The sequence below is a fragment of the Silurus aristotelis genome (assembly GCF_946808225.1).
Source record: "Silurus aristotelis genome assembly, chromosome: 8".
Taxonomy (NCBI): domain Eukaryota; kingdom Metazoa; phylum Chordata; class Actinopteri; order Siluriformes; family Siluridae; genus Silurus; species Silurus aristotelis.
The window spans coordinates 6,040,243-6,056,634 of record NC_139581.1 but is presented as its reverse complement, the minus strand read 5'-3'; the positions used below and the strand labels follow the sequence as shown (position 1 = coordinate 6,056,634).

The following is a 16,392-nucleotide window of genomic DNA, read 5'->3' as shown; positions in this document are numbered from 1 at the left end:
GAGTGGAGTATGTGGAATACTTATGGAATATTGAAAGCGTATATGTGTGGGGAGTGTGAAATATTCCAGGATTATCAGAGGCATGTGTCTGGAGTACGTAGAACACTTCAGGATTATCTGAGGCATGTTTTGTGTAGTATGCGGGATACTTCTGGATTATTGGAGGAATATGTGGTTTGTGGAATACTTCTGGATTATTTAAGGATTATGTGAGGACTGTGTGGGTTTTTATTTGTTATCATGAATAGTATGTGAGGGAAAACGTGGAATACTTTCTGATTATTAAGGAGTATATGTAGTGTACTTTTGAACCCAGCCATTAGGGTTGCACAAGCCAGTGCAATCTTAGTGCCAGTCCCAAGTCCAGATAAATGGGGAGGGTTGCGTTAGGAAGGGCATCCAGCGTAAAACGTGCCAAATCAAATATGCAAATCACGAATCAGAAATTCATACCGGATCGGAGACCAAGTGGAAAGGAAGTAAGGCCATGGACAATGGAGGTGGGTTTAAACTGTTCTTTCATGTTGTGGATGGAAAGAGAAATGGTGTAGGGGTGATTCTGAAGGAAGAGTACAGTAAGAGTGTAGTGGAGGTGAAGAGAGTTTCTGATAGGGTGATGATCGTGAAGCTGGAAGTTGAAGCAATGATGATAAATGTCATCAGTGCCTATGCTCCACAAGTGGGTTGTGAGATGGAGGAGAAGAAAAAATTCTGGAGTGAGTTGGATGAAGTGGTGGAAGGTGTACCTAGGAAAGAACGACTGGTGATTGGGGCAGACTTTAATGGGCATGTAGGTGAAGGGAACAGAGGTGATGAGGAGGTGATGGGTAGGTATGGTTTTAAGGAGAGGAATGTGGAAGGGCAGATGGTGGTAGATTTTGCTAAAAGGATGGAAATGGCAGTGGTGAACACTTATTTTAAGAAGAAGGAGGATCATAGGGTGACGTATAAGAGTGGAGGAAGGTGCACACAGGTGGACTGTGTTCTATGCAGGAGATGCCACCTGAAGGAGATTGGAGACTGTAAGGTGTTGGCAGGGGACAGTGTAGCTAGACAGCATCGGATGGTGGTCTGTAGGATGGTTTTGGAGGTGAAGAAGAAGAGGAGGAGAGTGAGGACTGAAAGAAGAATAAGATGGTGGAAACTGAAGGAGGAAGAGTGTGGTGTGAGGTTCGGGGAAGAGGTCAGACAGGGGCTTAGTGGTGGTGAAGAGGTGCTGGATGATTGGGAAACTACTGCAGGAGTGATGAGAGACAGTTAGAAAGGTACTTGGTGTGACATCTGGAAATAGAAAAGCCAAGGAAAAGGCATATGAGGAGCTGTATGAGAGGTTGGACACTAATAAAGGAGAAAAGGATTTGTAGCGATTGGCCAGGCAGAGGGACCGAGCTGGGAAGGATGTGCTGCAAGTTAGAGCAATAAAGGATGGAGATGGAAATGTGTTGACTAGTGAGGAGAGTGTGTTGAGAAGATGGAGGGAGTATTTGAGCAGCTGATGAATGAGGAAAATGAGAGAGAGAGAGAGAGAAGGTTGGATGGTGTGGAGATGATGAAGCAGGAAGTGGATAGGATTAGTAAGGAGGTAGTGAGAGCAGCGATTAAGAAGATGAAGAGTGGGAACTCAGTTGGACCAGATGACATACCAGTAGAAGCATGGAGATGTTTAGGAGAGATGGCATGGGGTTTTTAACAAAATTGTTTAACAAGATTTTGGAAGGTGAGAGGATGCCTGAGGAATGGAGGAGGAGTGTGCTGGTACCGATCTTTAAGAACAAGGGAGATGTGCAGACCTGCAGTAACTACAGGGGAATTAAGTTGATCAGTCACACCATGAAGTTATGGGTAAGAGTAGTGGAAGCCAGGCTGAGAGAAGAGGTGACCATCTGTGAGCAACAGTATGGTTTCATGCCGAGGAAGAGCACCACAGACACAATATTTGCTTTGAGAATGTTGATGAAGAAGTATAGAGAAGGTCAAAAGGAGTTGCATTGTGTGTTTGTGGATTTGGAGAAACTGTTTGACAGGGTGGAGAGAGAGGAGTTGTGGTATTGTATGAGGAAGTCTGGTGTGTCAGAGAAGTATGTGAGGGTGGTGCAGGACATGTATGAGGACAGTGTGACAGCAGTGAAGTGTGCAGTAGGAACGACAGACCGGTTCATGGTTGAGGTGGCACTGCATCAATGGAGAGTGTGTTAGAGAAGTGAAGAAAAGAGTGCAGGCAGGGTGGAGTGGGTGGAGAAGAGTGACAGCAGGAGTGAAAGAGAAAGTTTATAGGGCTGTGGTGAGACCTAAGATGTTGTATGGTTTAGAGACAGTGGCAGGAGGTGGAGCTGGAGGTAGCAGAGCTGAAGATGGGACAGGATTAGAAATGAGTTTATTAGAGGGACAGCGCATGTAGGATGTTGATGGAGCCACCAGGAAGGAGAAAGAGAGGAAGACCAAGGAGGAGGTTTATGGATGTGGTGAGGGAAGACAAGCAGGTAGTTGAGTAGTGTGGAGAAGGATGATCCGCTGTGGCGCCCTCTAATGGAAGCAGCAGAAGTTGCAGGGAAAATGAAATGCTAACGTTATTAGATCATGTTAATGTGCAGTCATTGGCACTGCTGCTTTATAACAACGCATCTATTATTTAACCATGTCATGTTAAGCTAAAGGAAAGGGAAAACTGTTTTCTTGTTTTTGTTTTTTGGTTGCACACAGATCACATTTAAGTGCAGTGGGTTCAAGCACACGTTTCCACTAATCGTTAATTCTGATTCAGGCAGAGCAGCCAGAATCTCTTTACATTAGATTTCAGATCAACTCTAATAAGGTTGTAAATCAGAGGTGGAGACCTCCTGTGTTTACGAGCCCTGTGTGTACAGCGCAATTACAGTAATCTGATGAAATAAGAGGGAGGGGGGAGGAGAGAGAGAGAGAGAGAGAGAGAGAGAGAGTGAGAGAATATCTCAATTGGAAAAGGGGAAGAAAGTGAGGCAGTGGGAAAGAGAAAGGGTGAGAAGAAGGAGAGGTAGAGAAGGAGAAAGGGTAAAGTGAAAAAGAAAGGAAGAGAGAAATATGGAATAAGGAAAGAATGTGGAAAAGTAAGGGAGAAAGAAAGGAAAGGGAGAGTAATAAAAAAAACGGAAATAAAAAAAGGAGGGGGAGAGCCTGAAGAGGAGAGAAGCGAGAGAAAAAGAAAGTAAGGGGGGGGGGGCAAAGGAGGAAAAAGGAGGGAAAGAAAGAAAAAGAAAGAAAGAAAAAGAAAAGGGGGCTAAGAAAGGATGGAAAGATAGAAAAAAGGGGGAGAAGTGAGGAAAGAAAGAAAAGGGGGCTAAGAAAGGATGGAAAGATATAGAAAAAAGGGGGAGAAGTGAGGAAAGAAAAAAGTTGCAGAATGAAGGTGCAAAAGGACGAACGTTCGGGTAGAGAAAAAGGTAAAGAAAGAGGAAAAAAAGGGGAGAAGGCAGGAAAGAATGAAAAGGTAGAAAAGGAAGGAAAGAAAAAGGTAAGAAAATATGAAGAAAAGAAATATAAATGTTGAGTGAGAGAGAAAGAGAGAGAGAGAGAGAGAGAGAGAGAGAGAGAGAGAGAGAGTATGCATAATCCATAATGTAAAATGGGCCTCACAAAATCTGATTAAAGCCGGAATCGTTGCTTTATCCGTTGTGATCTAATACACAATTCTGCTGTGTCGGCGTTTTGTTTACTCTCCTAATCTCGGCTCCAGAGCATCACATTACACTTAATGTCTTTGTCCCGGGTCAAAAATAAACATGGCGTCGAGCTGCTGATGCTGTACACTGCACGTGTCACAGAGACGTATTTCCACTGGAACACAAGCTCGGAGCGAAATAACACTAAATGTCCTTCAGGGGGTTCACCTGCAAGAGAAGATTTTTATTAGAGGTTTTATCTCCTCGTCTCGGTATTAAAGATCTTCATTTTATTAATGGTTGGTGTTTACATTTCAGTCGTCTTGTTTGTGTTGAATTTCTCTTTTCCTTTTTTTTCTTAACCTCTCTCTCTCTGTCTGTCTCTCTGTCTCTCTCTCTCTCTGTCTCTGTCTTTCTTTCTGTCTCTCTGTCTTTCTTTATTGAACAACCCATTCCACATTCAAAAAGGATGATTTTTTTTCATGGCTAAATAATGGAAAGAAAAGGGGGCAAATAAACAAAGGAAAGGCTGCAAAGGAAAGAAGGAAAGATTAAAAAAAAATGGGGGGGGGATATAAAGGTGAAGAATGAAGGATTGAGGGGCCAAAGAAAGAGGGGGGGGGGGGGGTGTTTATTTTTTTGAACAACCCATTGCAGATTTAAAAAGGATGGGGAGGCAAATGATTGAAAGCAAAAGAATGCAAGAAAAGGGGACAAAGAAAGAAAAGGAGGTGAAGGAAGGAAGGAATTTTTTTATTTATTTATTTTTTTTTAAGGGTGAAGAAAGAAGGAAAGAATAAAAATGTGGAGAATGAACGAATGGGGGGCAAAGAAAGAGATGGGTTTTTTTTTATTATTATTATTTTTTTTTTTATAATTATTGTTTATTTATTTATTGAACAATCCATTCCACATTTGGTTGCCATTTGCTGTATAATAACCTCCACTCTTCTGGGAAGATGTTCCACTAGATTTTCTGCTGCTCTTGATTTCTTTCGGAATCACTGACTTGCATTTGAATAGAATTTTCTCCATCAACATGTATTAAATTGTTCCTAACGGCCTCTTTTTATTTTTATTCATTTATTAATTTTTTATTTTTTTTTGTAAATTTACATTGGAGTTTCCATACAATCAGATTCCAGATGTCACATCATGTGATGCTGTAAGGCTGGTAGAAATCAACCGCTTCACGTCCTTCGATTAGATGCTCGGAAAACGCATCGGTAGCAAAGTGCGCAAGCTCACGTATATTCATCTGGATTTGATCGCTGTTTTTAAAGTTAACAGTTGTTCAGCTTTTTTATAAACCCTTTCAACTTTTGTGTTTTTTTAGAATTTGCACAAAAACACAATTTGCCTTCATTTTAAATCCCCAGGAAAAGCGTAATGCACAAAAAGATTGTACAACAAGCACAGAAAAGGGTTGTTTTATGAGGGTTAATATCGATGCTTCTGCTAGAGATGATGTATGCAGGTGGTGCAGCTGCGGCTACAGTGAAAAGAGACTTTTTATTGGGTTTCTTGTTTTAGTAATGGCATGAATTCTTACTGTACGAGATACAGCGCGCTGTTACACTGTGTTTCTCTATAATATTGATTGGTAAATGTCTGGGATTATGTGAGGATAATGCAGGGATCATGAGGAGGATGCATGGAATATGTAAGAAATGTATACACTGATCAGGGAGAACATTAAGACCACCTGCCTAATTTTGTGTTGGTCTCCCTTTTGCTGCCAAAACAGTCCTGACTTGTTAAACGTGAACAGCATTGACTTCTTCAGCAATTTAAGATACAGAAGCTCGTCTGTCCCAGGACCCGGTTCACCACTGTTCCTTTTTTGGAGCACTTTTGATAGATATAAGAGCTGCAGTTTTGGAGATGCTCTGACCCCAGTCGTCTAGACATCGCAATTTGGCGCTTGCCAAACTCTCAAACTCGAATCCTTGCACTTGCCCATTTTTCCTGCTTGTAACACGTCAACTTTAAGGACAAAATGTTCACTTGCTGCTTAATATTTCCCACCCACTAACAGGTGCCATGATGAAGAGAGAATCAGTTATTCACTTGACCGCTCATAACGTTATTCCTGATCAGTGTATACAGTCAACCACCGATAATTAGCGGTTTGGAACTCGCATCTCGGAAAATTTGCGGGTTTGGAAGTTGCGGATTATCTTGAAATTCCCAGGAATCCGTAGCGGGAACGAATGTTCAAAAAGGAATAACATTTTAAACTATGTTTTTAAATCACATTATTGTGTTATACATTTGAAATGATTGATAAATGTCCATTGCTTTACATTTTCGTCCCCTGGTGGTTTAGTGGTTAGGATGTGGCGCTCTCACCGCTGCGGCCCGGGTTTGATCCCCGGTCAGGGAACCATTCCCAGCCACTCTCAGTGCCGGGTCCAAGCCCGGATAAATGGGGAGGGTTGCGTTAGGAAGGGCATCCAGCGTAAAAACAATGTGCCAAATCAAACATGCGGATGATCCGCTGTGGCGCCCCCTAAGCCGAAAGATGCATCGAAAAGGAACCCAGTTACCGGCGTAATGTCTAGTTGAATTCAATAAGGTACAATAGTGGGTGCGTCCAATTTTTTTCCTGAACTCTTGGAACGTAACCCCTGCGAGTTCCAGGGGAACCACTGTATTGTATGTGGAACACTTGCGAATTACTCATAGGAATATTTAATACATCTGGAACACTTCAGAACACAAATCTAAGTAAACTGCCTATTGCAATAGATTTTGCGTCTCGTGGTCTGGATTATTGTCAGAGCCTGGCGTTTGAGAAAGCGTATCAACACTTTCTGACCAATCAGAAAAGAGGACACAGTGGTGCTTTATCATAGTGTTGTGAACTTCTATACATCAAGCCCAAGCAGCTTGCTCTCGCTAGCCATCACTTACACCTGAGCACATTTTCCTTCAAAATACATCATCTACATTGAAGTAAAAATGAACTGTGGATGTTTTCAAAAAGATTCAGATATGTCTATTTGATGTGGTCCACCATCTTCTCTCTGTGTTTGTGTAGGCTGAGAGGTGTGGGCCTCTTCCTCCTGTTCTTGTGAATGCCTCTCACCATGGCTAAGAGGGAGACGGGCAGCACCAGCCCTGTGGTGCGACAGATAGACAAGCAGTTCCTGGTCTGCAGCATTTGTCTGGAGCACTACCACAACCCAAAAGTTCTGCCCTGCCTGCACACCTTCTGCGAGAGGTACGGTGTCTTTTATTTTATTTGATTTAATTTGTTCTCCTTCTTTCCTCCTGAACTTTGAATGCGGTGGAGAAACAGAACTGGCTTTGACCCTGAGAGATGTTTCTAAATCACCTGTTATGCCTGGAGTCCTGAAGTTAAACAAAATCAAGCTTCTGTTTTTGAAATTCTTGGTGTTCAGGGATATTGTTTTAACACACCAATGCATTTGCACGTGATTATTTACTTATTTAATTGGTGTATTTTCATTTTAAAACGAGCATTACATAGGTACGACTGTTTTAGCGGCGCCAAAAAATGTCGATAGTCGGAGATTGCGAGAATGAAGTCGTAGCAATATGAGAATAAAATCGACGTATTTAAAAAAATAAATCAAAATAAAAAACCTTATTCAAACTTGAGAACAAAGTCGTAACACTTGAACATTCTCAGACTGCAGCTACTTTAATGTTGAAATATTTTGAGTCAGAATTATGAGCTTATCATATAAATCCATCTTCTATTAGTACTGCCAATATCTGAGTCGGTTTTCAACTCCTTCAGGGTCGATTACTTCGATCGTCTCAGTAGTCTCTTGAGAAACATATCTTTTTAAATAGCAGATCTATCCAACAGCTGAAAATATTCCACTTTGTTCTGAAAATATTTAAACGTTACTCTCTGTACCACTGCGACTTTATTCTCTGTACCGGTAGCTACTGGGAATAAACTGGGTGGTAGCGGGAATAACTGTTTGACTTCCAAATTCCATGTGTAAGGACAAATCCATGACCAAGTGTGCAATACACGATTCCGATGATCGACTTTGAGGTGATAAATTACACAGCTGATTTAGGGAGCGTTAAAATCATGTAGCGCTCACCTGATTGTAGATTATCTGACTAATTAAAGCTGTAACTGAGGTGTATGGTGCAAAACCAACAAGAAGCATAAAAATAATTGGTTATTTTATCTAGAATTCTTCTCGCTCTAAATTTACACACAGAGATTTAGTGGAATAAGACAACTATTTATTGAAATACATTCAAATAAATCAGAGAGAATTACAAGTCTGTGCCATGGCACCAATAATGAAGCTGTTTTAACTTGTTTTAAGCCATTTTATTTTCGCTATATTTCTTTTCTTATTTTTTTTTCTTCTTTTTGTGCCAACATATCAAACTCGCCCCATAGAAATGTTGACGGTGAATTGTAACTGTTACAAATATGAGTTGTTCATAGCCAATACTTTCAATTAGAATGATGAGTATAATAATTGGTCCTACCTCCAAATTTTAGGTTTTGTCCACAGCCAATCAGAATCGAGCATTCAGACACACTTCTTTAGGCTGCCCCGTTAGGGGTCTCCACAGCGGATCATCCGTCGCCATACTACTGTCCTCTACATCTGCCTCTTTCACCCCAACTACCTGCATGTCTTCCCTCACCACATCCATAAACCTCCTCCTTGGTCTTTCTCTTTTCCTCCTTCTTCTCCATCCTTAGCATTCTCCTACTGATATAACCCATTTCCCTCCTCTGCACATGTCCAAACCATCTCAATCTCTCAATTTGTCCCCAAAACGTCCTACACGTGCTGTCTCTCTAATAAACTCGTTTCTAATCCTGTCCATTGTAGTCTGTTACATTCCCACCTTGGCTAGGCCTAGTGGAGTGTGGGAACAATAACCATTTAGTTGTTGTGGGTTGTTCGGACAAAATAGTAGAACCAGAGTTTAGAGTAGCTGTTGCTTTAATGGACAAACAGATTTCAAAAGTATTCAAGAGTCAAGAAGACGCTTAGCTTATCTAACGAACAGCAACAGACTAGCTAACTACACTAGGCTACGCTATCAGAAAAATAAAATTTATGGCACCTGCCTTCTACCTAGGGTGTCTAAACAATGTTAAAACCTATGTGGCGGAATGTAGGTGCGTGTAGGTTCTTACTTGTTCTTAAACTTGGTGAGCTGGTATAACAGACAACTAACAACCAGGACAACTAGCAACCAGTTCTCACTCTCCTCTACCTTTATCCTCCACCTACTCCCTACTCTAATCACAAATCACAATATTATCCACAGGCATCATAGTCCATTGAGACCCCTGTCTGACCTCCAGGAAAGGGCTCAGAGCCGATCCTTGATGCAGTCCAACCTTCACCTTGAACCAGTCTGTCGTTCCTACTGCACACTTCCCTGCCATCACACTGTCCTGCACCACCCTCACATACTTCTCTGCTACACCTGACTTCCTCATACAATACCACAACTCCTCTCTTGGCACCCTGTCGTACGTAGTTACTGCAGGTCTGCATATCTCCCTTATTCTCAAATTTCAGTACCAGCACACTCCTTCTCCATTCCTCAGGCATTCTTTTACCTTCCAAAATCTTGTTAAAAACTCCACTGGTCCAACTGAGTTCCCACTCTTCATTCTCTTAATAGCTGCTCTCACATCCTCTATACTAATCCTATCCACTTCCGACTTCACCATCTGGAGATGTTCAACGGATATAAATCTGAAATGTAATTGGCATAGACATTTTGAATTAGGTCCAGTAATTGGTCCATTCTATTCTTTCTCCCCACAGATGTCTTCAGAACTACATCCCGCCCCAGTCACTCACACTCTCATGCCCAGTGTGCAGGCAGACCTCCATCCTGCCTGAGAAAGGTGTAGCAGCGCTGCAGAATAACTTCTTTATCACTAACCTGATGGAGGTGCTACAGAGGGAGGCTGAGTGCACTCAGCCCGAGGAGCGCAGCGTCCTTGAGTCAGCCAGCGCCGCCACCTCGGCCCAGCCGCTCTCCTGTCCCAATCACGAGGGCAAGGTGAGGTATCTCCTTCAATAAGAAACAGACGTGATAGTCGTTACTGAAATGACTCATTATTAGTGATCACTAATGATTCGTTCATTTTGATGGAGTCTTTAATGTAACTCAGAGGAACTCTTCTAAGAGTGATTGCAAAATCTCCATAGGTTATGTCCAGGAAGTGGAATTGAGGGACTTTATCGCACCAGTCCTCTGGTCCGAGTCGTTCGTTCTTTTGTCACGTGACTCCCATAGACACTATGCAATGCATTATACAGGAAGCATAATTAAGTAGTTCATCTCATGGGTCCTCTGGTTGAAGGTTTTTTGGTCCGAATTCTGTCATAATGGGAGTCACGTGACAAAAGAACGAACAACACGGACCAGAAGATGAGAGGTGAAGCCACTCGTTCTGATTATCATAATTTGTCCTTAGCTGCGTTGTCGTGTTTGCATGATTGGAATTATAGTTAAAGATGGTGTAAAAAATTTTTTTGTTTCTGTTTTAAGGAAAAAAAATAAACGAAATTAATAAACAAGAAAAAAAACAAAATAAATTGTTCATTATAATTAACGCGATTCAAAGAACCAAGTCACATGATCCGATCTTCCCATCCCTATTCATCATTGTTGGTGCCACGGTGGTGCTCACGTGTGCCCTCTGCAGGTGATGGAGTTTTACTGCGAGTCATGCGAGACGGCAATGTGCCTTGAGTGCACGGAGGGAGAACACCGCGAACACGTCACCGTACCTTTGCGGGACGTTCTCGAGCAACACAAAGCGGCGCTCAAGAACCAGCTGGACGCCATTCGCAACAGGTTCGAACAACATCCCGGCGAGAAACGGTTTCAAAATTGCATCCGTCACAAGTGTACATTATGAATAATTATAGAAAGACAGATTGTGAGTTTTTATATTTAGTACCGTCCTGAACAAACTAACCTAGCAAAGTCCTTAAATCAGAATTTACACAATTGACACCCATGTTGTGTGGATCAGCCAGGAAATGCACGTTATAATGCTATAAAGAAGGTTGAAAACAAGTCTTGTGTCTGCCTTCTGGATTAGTCTGAGAGGTGGAATGTCTTTCAGAGGCAGACCTGCCAGGAATGCATTGCAGTAGTCCAATTCTGAGATGATTAGGGGTTGTGCAGTGTGTATGTGGCCAGAAACGGACGAAAATAGAAGTATGGGGTCTAAATTCTGGAACCAGCCGTGATAACCCAGTAAAACTATACCGTAACAGTTAAAGAAATGAATGTGCAATGGTGAAGCTAATAATCACCCTCTCTGCATTATCTTCTCTGTATTATCCTTTCTCCTCTGTGTACCTCGTGAGTGTATTCAGCATTTAATGGTTCACCATGAATGTTGCGCTCTTCTGCCCCGTTTTTCCTCCTCCTCCCCCTCCAGACTTCCTCAGCTCACTGCAGCGATCGACGTCGTGAACGAGATCTCCAGGCAGCTGTGCGAAAGGAAGAGTGAGGCAATAAATGAGATCAGCAGCACGTTTGAGGAGCTGGAGAAAGCGCTGCACCAGCGCAAGAACACTCTCATCACTGACCTGGAGAACATCTGTAGCACCAAGCAGAAGGTACCAGAGCAAAACTCAAACGAGGTCATGTGGATGTCGAAATGTTATACCTGCTGATGGATGAGCTCAAGCTCTGCAATGGAAGATTTCCGGAAACTTTTCACGGGCGCTTCACCTGGGGAATTTGATCAGAAATATCTGGGAATTTACTGGACTTTACATGAATGTATGGGAATTGATTAGAAATTTGGGGAACCTGCCATTTTGTTAATTCCTGTTAATTTCCATGGATAGGTTCCACTCTTGAAAATTCCCAGAATTTACCACACTGCTATTTATTGTAAATCGGGCACGTATGCATTTCTGGTTCGATGCTAACTGCATTTCCGCTCTGTTAATGTGCAAGGTGCATGTACGAAGTTGAATCTAATGTGTGTGTGTGCTCCAGGTGCTCCAGTCCCAGCTGGCTTCTCTCCTGCAAGGCAAAGAGAACATCGAGAGCAGCTGCAGCTTCACCGAACAGGCTTTAAGCCACGGCAGCGCCACCGAGGTGCTGCTGGTGCAGAAGCAGATGGGAGAGAGGGTGGCAGCGCTGGCGCGCCACGCTTTCCCCGAGCAACCGCACGAAAACGGGCACCTGGAGTGTCAAGTGGAGACCGAGGGCCTCCGTCGCTCCATTCAGAACCTGGGGGTTCTGATCACCACTAGTGCTGTGGGTCACACCAGCGTGGCTACAGGAGAGGGACTACGGCACGCTGTGGTGGGACAACTCACCACAGTTACGGTTACCACCAAGGTAAGTCATGGGTGTGGTGTGAAGAGATCAAAAACAAGGGCAAGAGTAAGCATGCAGGGTGGACAAATCAGAAGCTTAGCCACCTGAGACAAGCTTCTTAAAGCCACCAGTGTTTAATGTGACTCGGAAGAACGAGTAGTCTCGGAGTGATGCGTTCGTTCATCCCACTCCTACTTCCATTGTTTCCAATTTTCCTGCGCCACCCTGTGTTTTAAACACTAGAATTAGAACTAGAATTATTAATTATAAAAAATATTAAAATTAATTATTTAATACATTATAATTAATAACAAGTGCATTTTTTTCAAATGCAGTAAAAAAAAAACACTTGTATTCATATATTTAATTTTATATGTATTAAGGTATTAATTATATTGTATTAAATAATTAATTTAAATATTTTTTTATAATTAATAATAATAAATTGGGGTATTATCAATTATTAGTTATAATGTATTCATTTTAATATTTTGTAATTCATATGAATGAATTAAAGTAATAAGTATGATGTATTAAATAATTAATTTTAATATTTTTTTATAATTAATATTAAGAAATTAGGGTATTATCAATTATTAATTATAATGTATTAATTAATACATTTTTATTTTTTTATAATTTATATTAATGAATTAGTTTATTATAAATTCTCAATTATTAATTACAATGTATAAATTATTAAATTTTATATGAATTAATTTATATGTATTAAGGGTATTAATAGTGTATTCTGGTGATAATGAATTGAAATCGGTGGTGTATATGAAGTAGTCAAAAGTTAGCGTCCCCCCCTTAATTTGTGAATTTAGTCAATTTACAAATGAACAAAAAGTTGCACCATCAGATACAGTGATTTTATAAAAATAACACAAACATGGACATAAAAACACAACTGATCAAAAATAAAGCTTGTAGGTGGTTAATTCACACTGTCTGACTTTATTTCTTATTTTCTATACACACACCTGCATCTTATTTTGATTATGGAGATTTGTGCTCATTCAGCCACAATGTAAAGTTTGACACTGATGTAAGTTGATGTGAGGAGGCCTGGGGTATAGCCAGCGTTCCATTTCGTCCTTAAACTGTTCAGTAGGGTTATAAAGCTCTATAGCAGCCCGTTTAAGATCTTCCAGTCCAATCCATGTAAAGGATATCCTCATGGAGTTAACTTTGTGTCATGCTGGAACATATACAGTGTACATATATAGTAATGGGACTCCAGACAAACAAATAACCTTTTTTTCTTCATAAATCTTTAACCCCTTTACTCAGGACAAGGCTGGAGAGTTGGTGAAGACCGGCAGTGCGGCTCTCGTTGCTCAGATCGCAGGACCTGACGGCTCAGTCACTCGTGCTGAGGTGACGGACAACAAGAACGGCACATACGAGGTCGGTTACACGATGTCCAACGAGGGCGAGTTCTCTTTCTCGCTGCTACTGTACGGCCAGGCCGTGAGAGGAAGCCCGTTCCGCTTGCGCGCCGTCAAACCAAGCGACGCCCCGCACTCCCCCGAAGACGTCAAGCGACGCGTGAAATCTCCCGCGGGTGGAGGAGGAGGGGCTCACGTCCGCCAAAAAGCACTGCGCCGTCCCGCCAGCATGTACAGCACCACCAAGAAGAAGGAGAACCCCATCGAGGACGAGCTCATCTTTAGAGTGGGTGGGTGCACAGAGGAAATCTGATTCTGAATTCTGATTGGCCAGGAGATTCTATAGCCGCAACTCTGACGTACACGGTTTAGGATTGTGATTATTGAGACGTTTCAATCCTCAAGATATTTGAAGCCTCCATCATAAATACATCCTGATACCGGTTCATTCGGTCATGGACTGCGTTTCACCTCACGACGTGCTCAAACCGAAATAAAGTCCATTCGTGTTTGTGTGTTTTTAGGGTCGAGGGGGCGTGAGCGTGGCGAGTTCTCCAACCTCCAGGGCATCTCCACATCTTCTAATGGACGGATTGTTGTGGCCGACAGCAACAACCAGTGCATACAGGTGAGGAGCCTCACATTTTATCTTACAGCCTCACAGCAAGGTTACGGAAAATACAGAGTTAGTTAGGGAAGTCTGCATGTCCGAGTCTGGAAAGGATGGAATTTTGAAATAAAAAAATGTGTAGCAACCCTGTGGCTAGTTTTTTTGCATTTCCACGGGAATTGGATGGACACTTGAGATCTATTCTACCAAGTGGCTTTGCTTGTTTATAACCTATCGCTTCTGGTCCTGGATGCTCTCCAGGTGTTCTCTAATGATGGTCTGTTCAAGCTTCGCTTCGGGGTCAGAGGTCGTTCCCCAGGCCAGCTGCAGCGCCCCACCGGTGTGACTGTAGACATGAACGGAGACATCATCGTAGCAGACTATGACAACCGATGGATCACCATCTTCTCTTCCGATGGAAAGTTTAAAGTGAGTAATGGTGAATTTTGCTTGTTTAGTTTTTTCCTCAAACTTAATATCGATGTTTAATTGTCCATTTTTATGTTTCTGCTTCAGAGTAAAATTGGAGCAGGAAAGCTGATGGGACCCAAAGGAGTAGCGGTGGACAAAAACGGCCATATCATTGCTGCTGACAACAAAGCCTGCTGTGTCTTCATCTTTCAGTCCAATGGAAAGCTGGTGACCAAGTTTGGCGCCAAAGGGACGTTAGACAGGCAGTTTTCAGGTGGGTTTTTTATTTATTTATTTATTTTTCCCCTGAAATGCTGATTGTTTGGAAACTCCTCGTGTTTTACAGTTTTTGAGAGACAAATGCATGCTCCCTTGGTTTAAATGCAGCAAAATAGGACATTTAATGATATGAAGATGCCCTTTGACCAAACAAATTCGATAAATGTCCAGATGTTACGATTTATTTCCATGGCAGGCCATTCCATGATGGATAACACTCCAGATGACTCTCTGAATAACACTTACAGAGCTCGGATGCATGCGTCAGTTCATTGTCTTGTTGTATGGTGAAGTCGGTTCCAATGAGCTGCAGTCCAGATGGAATGGCATGGTGTTGAAGTGTGGATTGATGGCCATGTTGGTTCAGTTTTCCTTTTACGTTCCAGAATAAGTCTCCAACCATCCCTGGTCCAAAACAACCCCAAACCATTAACCTTCCACATCCATGTTTGACTTTTGGTGGTGAGGCAGTCTGATCACATCTTCTCTACTGTTCTAATGTTAAAGCCAATAATCAACTTTCTTAGTCATTCACTGTCTAAACCTTGTGCCTTTTTAAATAGTTTGATGCATATAAAAAAAACGAAACATGTGCATGTGTCTCAAAAACTATAAAACACTAGGTGTTCCCAAAACTTCAGCTGTGGTAAACATGTCTTCATGGAGTTTGCATTGTGCACCTGAGCATCTCTTTGCTGGAACATATTCAGCCCTTAGTTCCAGTAAAGGGAAATTGTTAACAAACAAACAAACAAACAAAAAAAAACATACAAAGAAACCATGTACAATCGTTTGCAACTTTGTTTGCCGATAAGATGCCGAGAAGCACCACATATTAATTTGATGTCAAATTTTTTATTTTTATACAGAGTACAAAAATACAAATATTCCTTATGTATAAACTCAAATCTCACTTCTGTTTATTTTAGATAAAATTACTCCAACCACTCCAACAGAGCCAAAGCTCGGGAAATCAGGCCCTGCCTTCAGTAAGTACCCTGTACATACCCTGTGTATCAGCTTGACCAAAAACACTTCACACAAACACACTAAATGTATTTATTTTTCTCTCTATTGTGATATTCAGGTCCTCATTTTGTAGCTGTGAACAACAAGAATGAAATAATCGTGACAGACTTCCATAATCACTCTGTTAAGGTAAAGCTAAATGCGATTTTTTTCCCAGTATTCCCTCTTCAAATCTATGTTTATTCAATGTTCTAGCTATTCGGGGTGATTTATGGTTTCATTCTCCCGATATCAGTGGAATAACTGAGCACTGAGTCTGCATTAAATGAATACAAACATGTTCATCTTACCAAAACGTTTTCTATTTGAAATCGAGTTCTTTTCTCTTTTTGTTTCTCGGTGCAAACGTCGTTGTTTGTTTCTGCTTTGTGGCCCAGTTTATCATCTTGCATGTACAAATTCTTATTATTTTTTTTCCAACCCAAAATTCATGCTGTTTTTTGAGTCACTTACAGCAGCAAAGTTAATTCAGAATCGAATCTCTTTCGCAGTACTGATTGAACCCCTACAACAAACATCACCTCACTGACACAGTTGCTTTTGTTTCCAGTTGTTTCGGTCCACAATCGAGTGCAATCACTAACATTTGCCCCTCTACGGTGTCTGAGCGACATTCCATTTATATCGTTCAGAGAACTGAGCAGCTATAGGGTTAAGGGCCTTGCTCAGGGGCCCAGCTTGGTGTGGCTGGGATTTGGAATTT

General features: G+C 41.7%; 1 protein-coding gene across 8 annotated transcripts in view; it reads left to right on the top strand.

The window, feature by feature from the left end:
• Positions 1 to 16,392, top strand: part of trim3a (tripartite motif containing 3a) — a 33,498-nt gene that overhangs the window by 12,847 nt on the left and 4,259 nt on the right. For 7 of the 8 annotated variants that reach the window (XR_014534587.1, XR_014534588.1, XR_014534589.1 and 4 more), the window contains exons 2-12: positions 6,679 to 6,861; positions 9,434 to 9,674; positions 10,324 to 10,475; positions 11,071 to 11,251; positions 11,640 to 11,987; positions 13,263 to 13,650; positions 13,885 to 13,988; positions 14,232 to 14,399; positions 14,487 to 14,655; positions 15,590 to 15,649; positions 15,748 to 15,818. Coding sequence is in view for 4 of the 8 variants with exons in the window: in XM_083547885.1 (XP_083404011.1) it covers positions 6,716 to 6,861; positions 9,434 to 9,674; positions 10,324 to 10,475; positions 11,071 to 11,251; positions 11,640 to 11,987; positions 13,263 to 13,650; positions 13,885 to 13,988; positions 14,232 to 14,399; positions 14,487 to 14,655; positions 15,590 to 15,649; positions 15,748 to 15,818 (2,028 nt within the window). In the remaining 4 variants the exon portion in view is untranslated. Of the gene's footprint in view, positions 1 to 3,724; positions 3,935 to 6,678; positions 6,862 to 9,433; positions 9,675 to 10,323; positions 10,476 to 11,070; positions 11,252 to 11,639; positions 11,988 to 13,262; positions 13,651 to 13,884; positions 13,989 to 14,231; positions 14,400 to 14,486; positions 14,656 to 15,589; positions 15,650 to 15,747; positions 15,819 to 16,392 lie in introns of those variants that run through there. The other variant, XM_083547883.1, reaches the window with a different exon arrangement.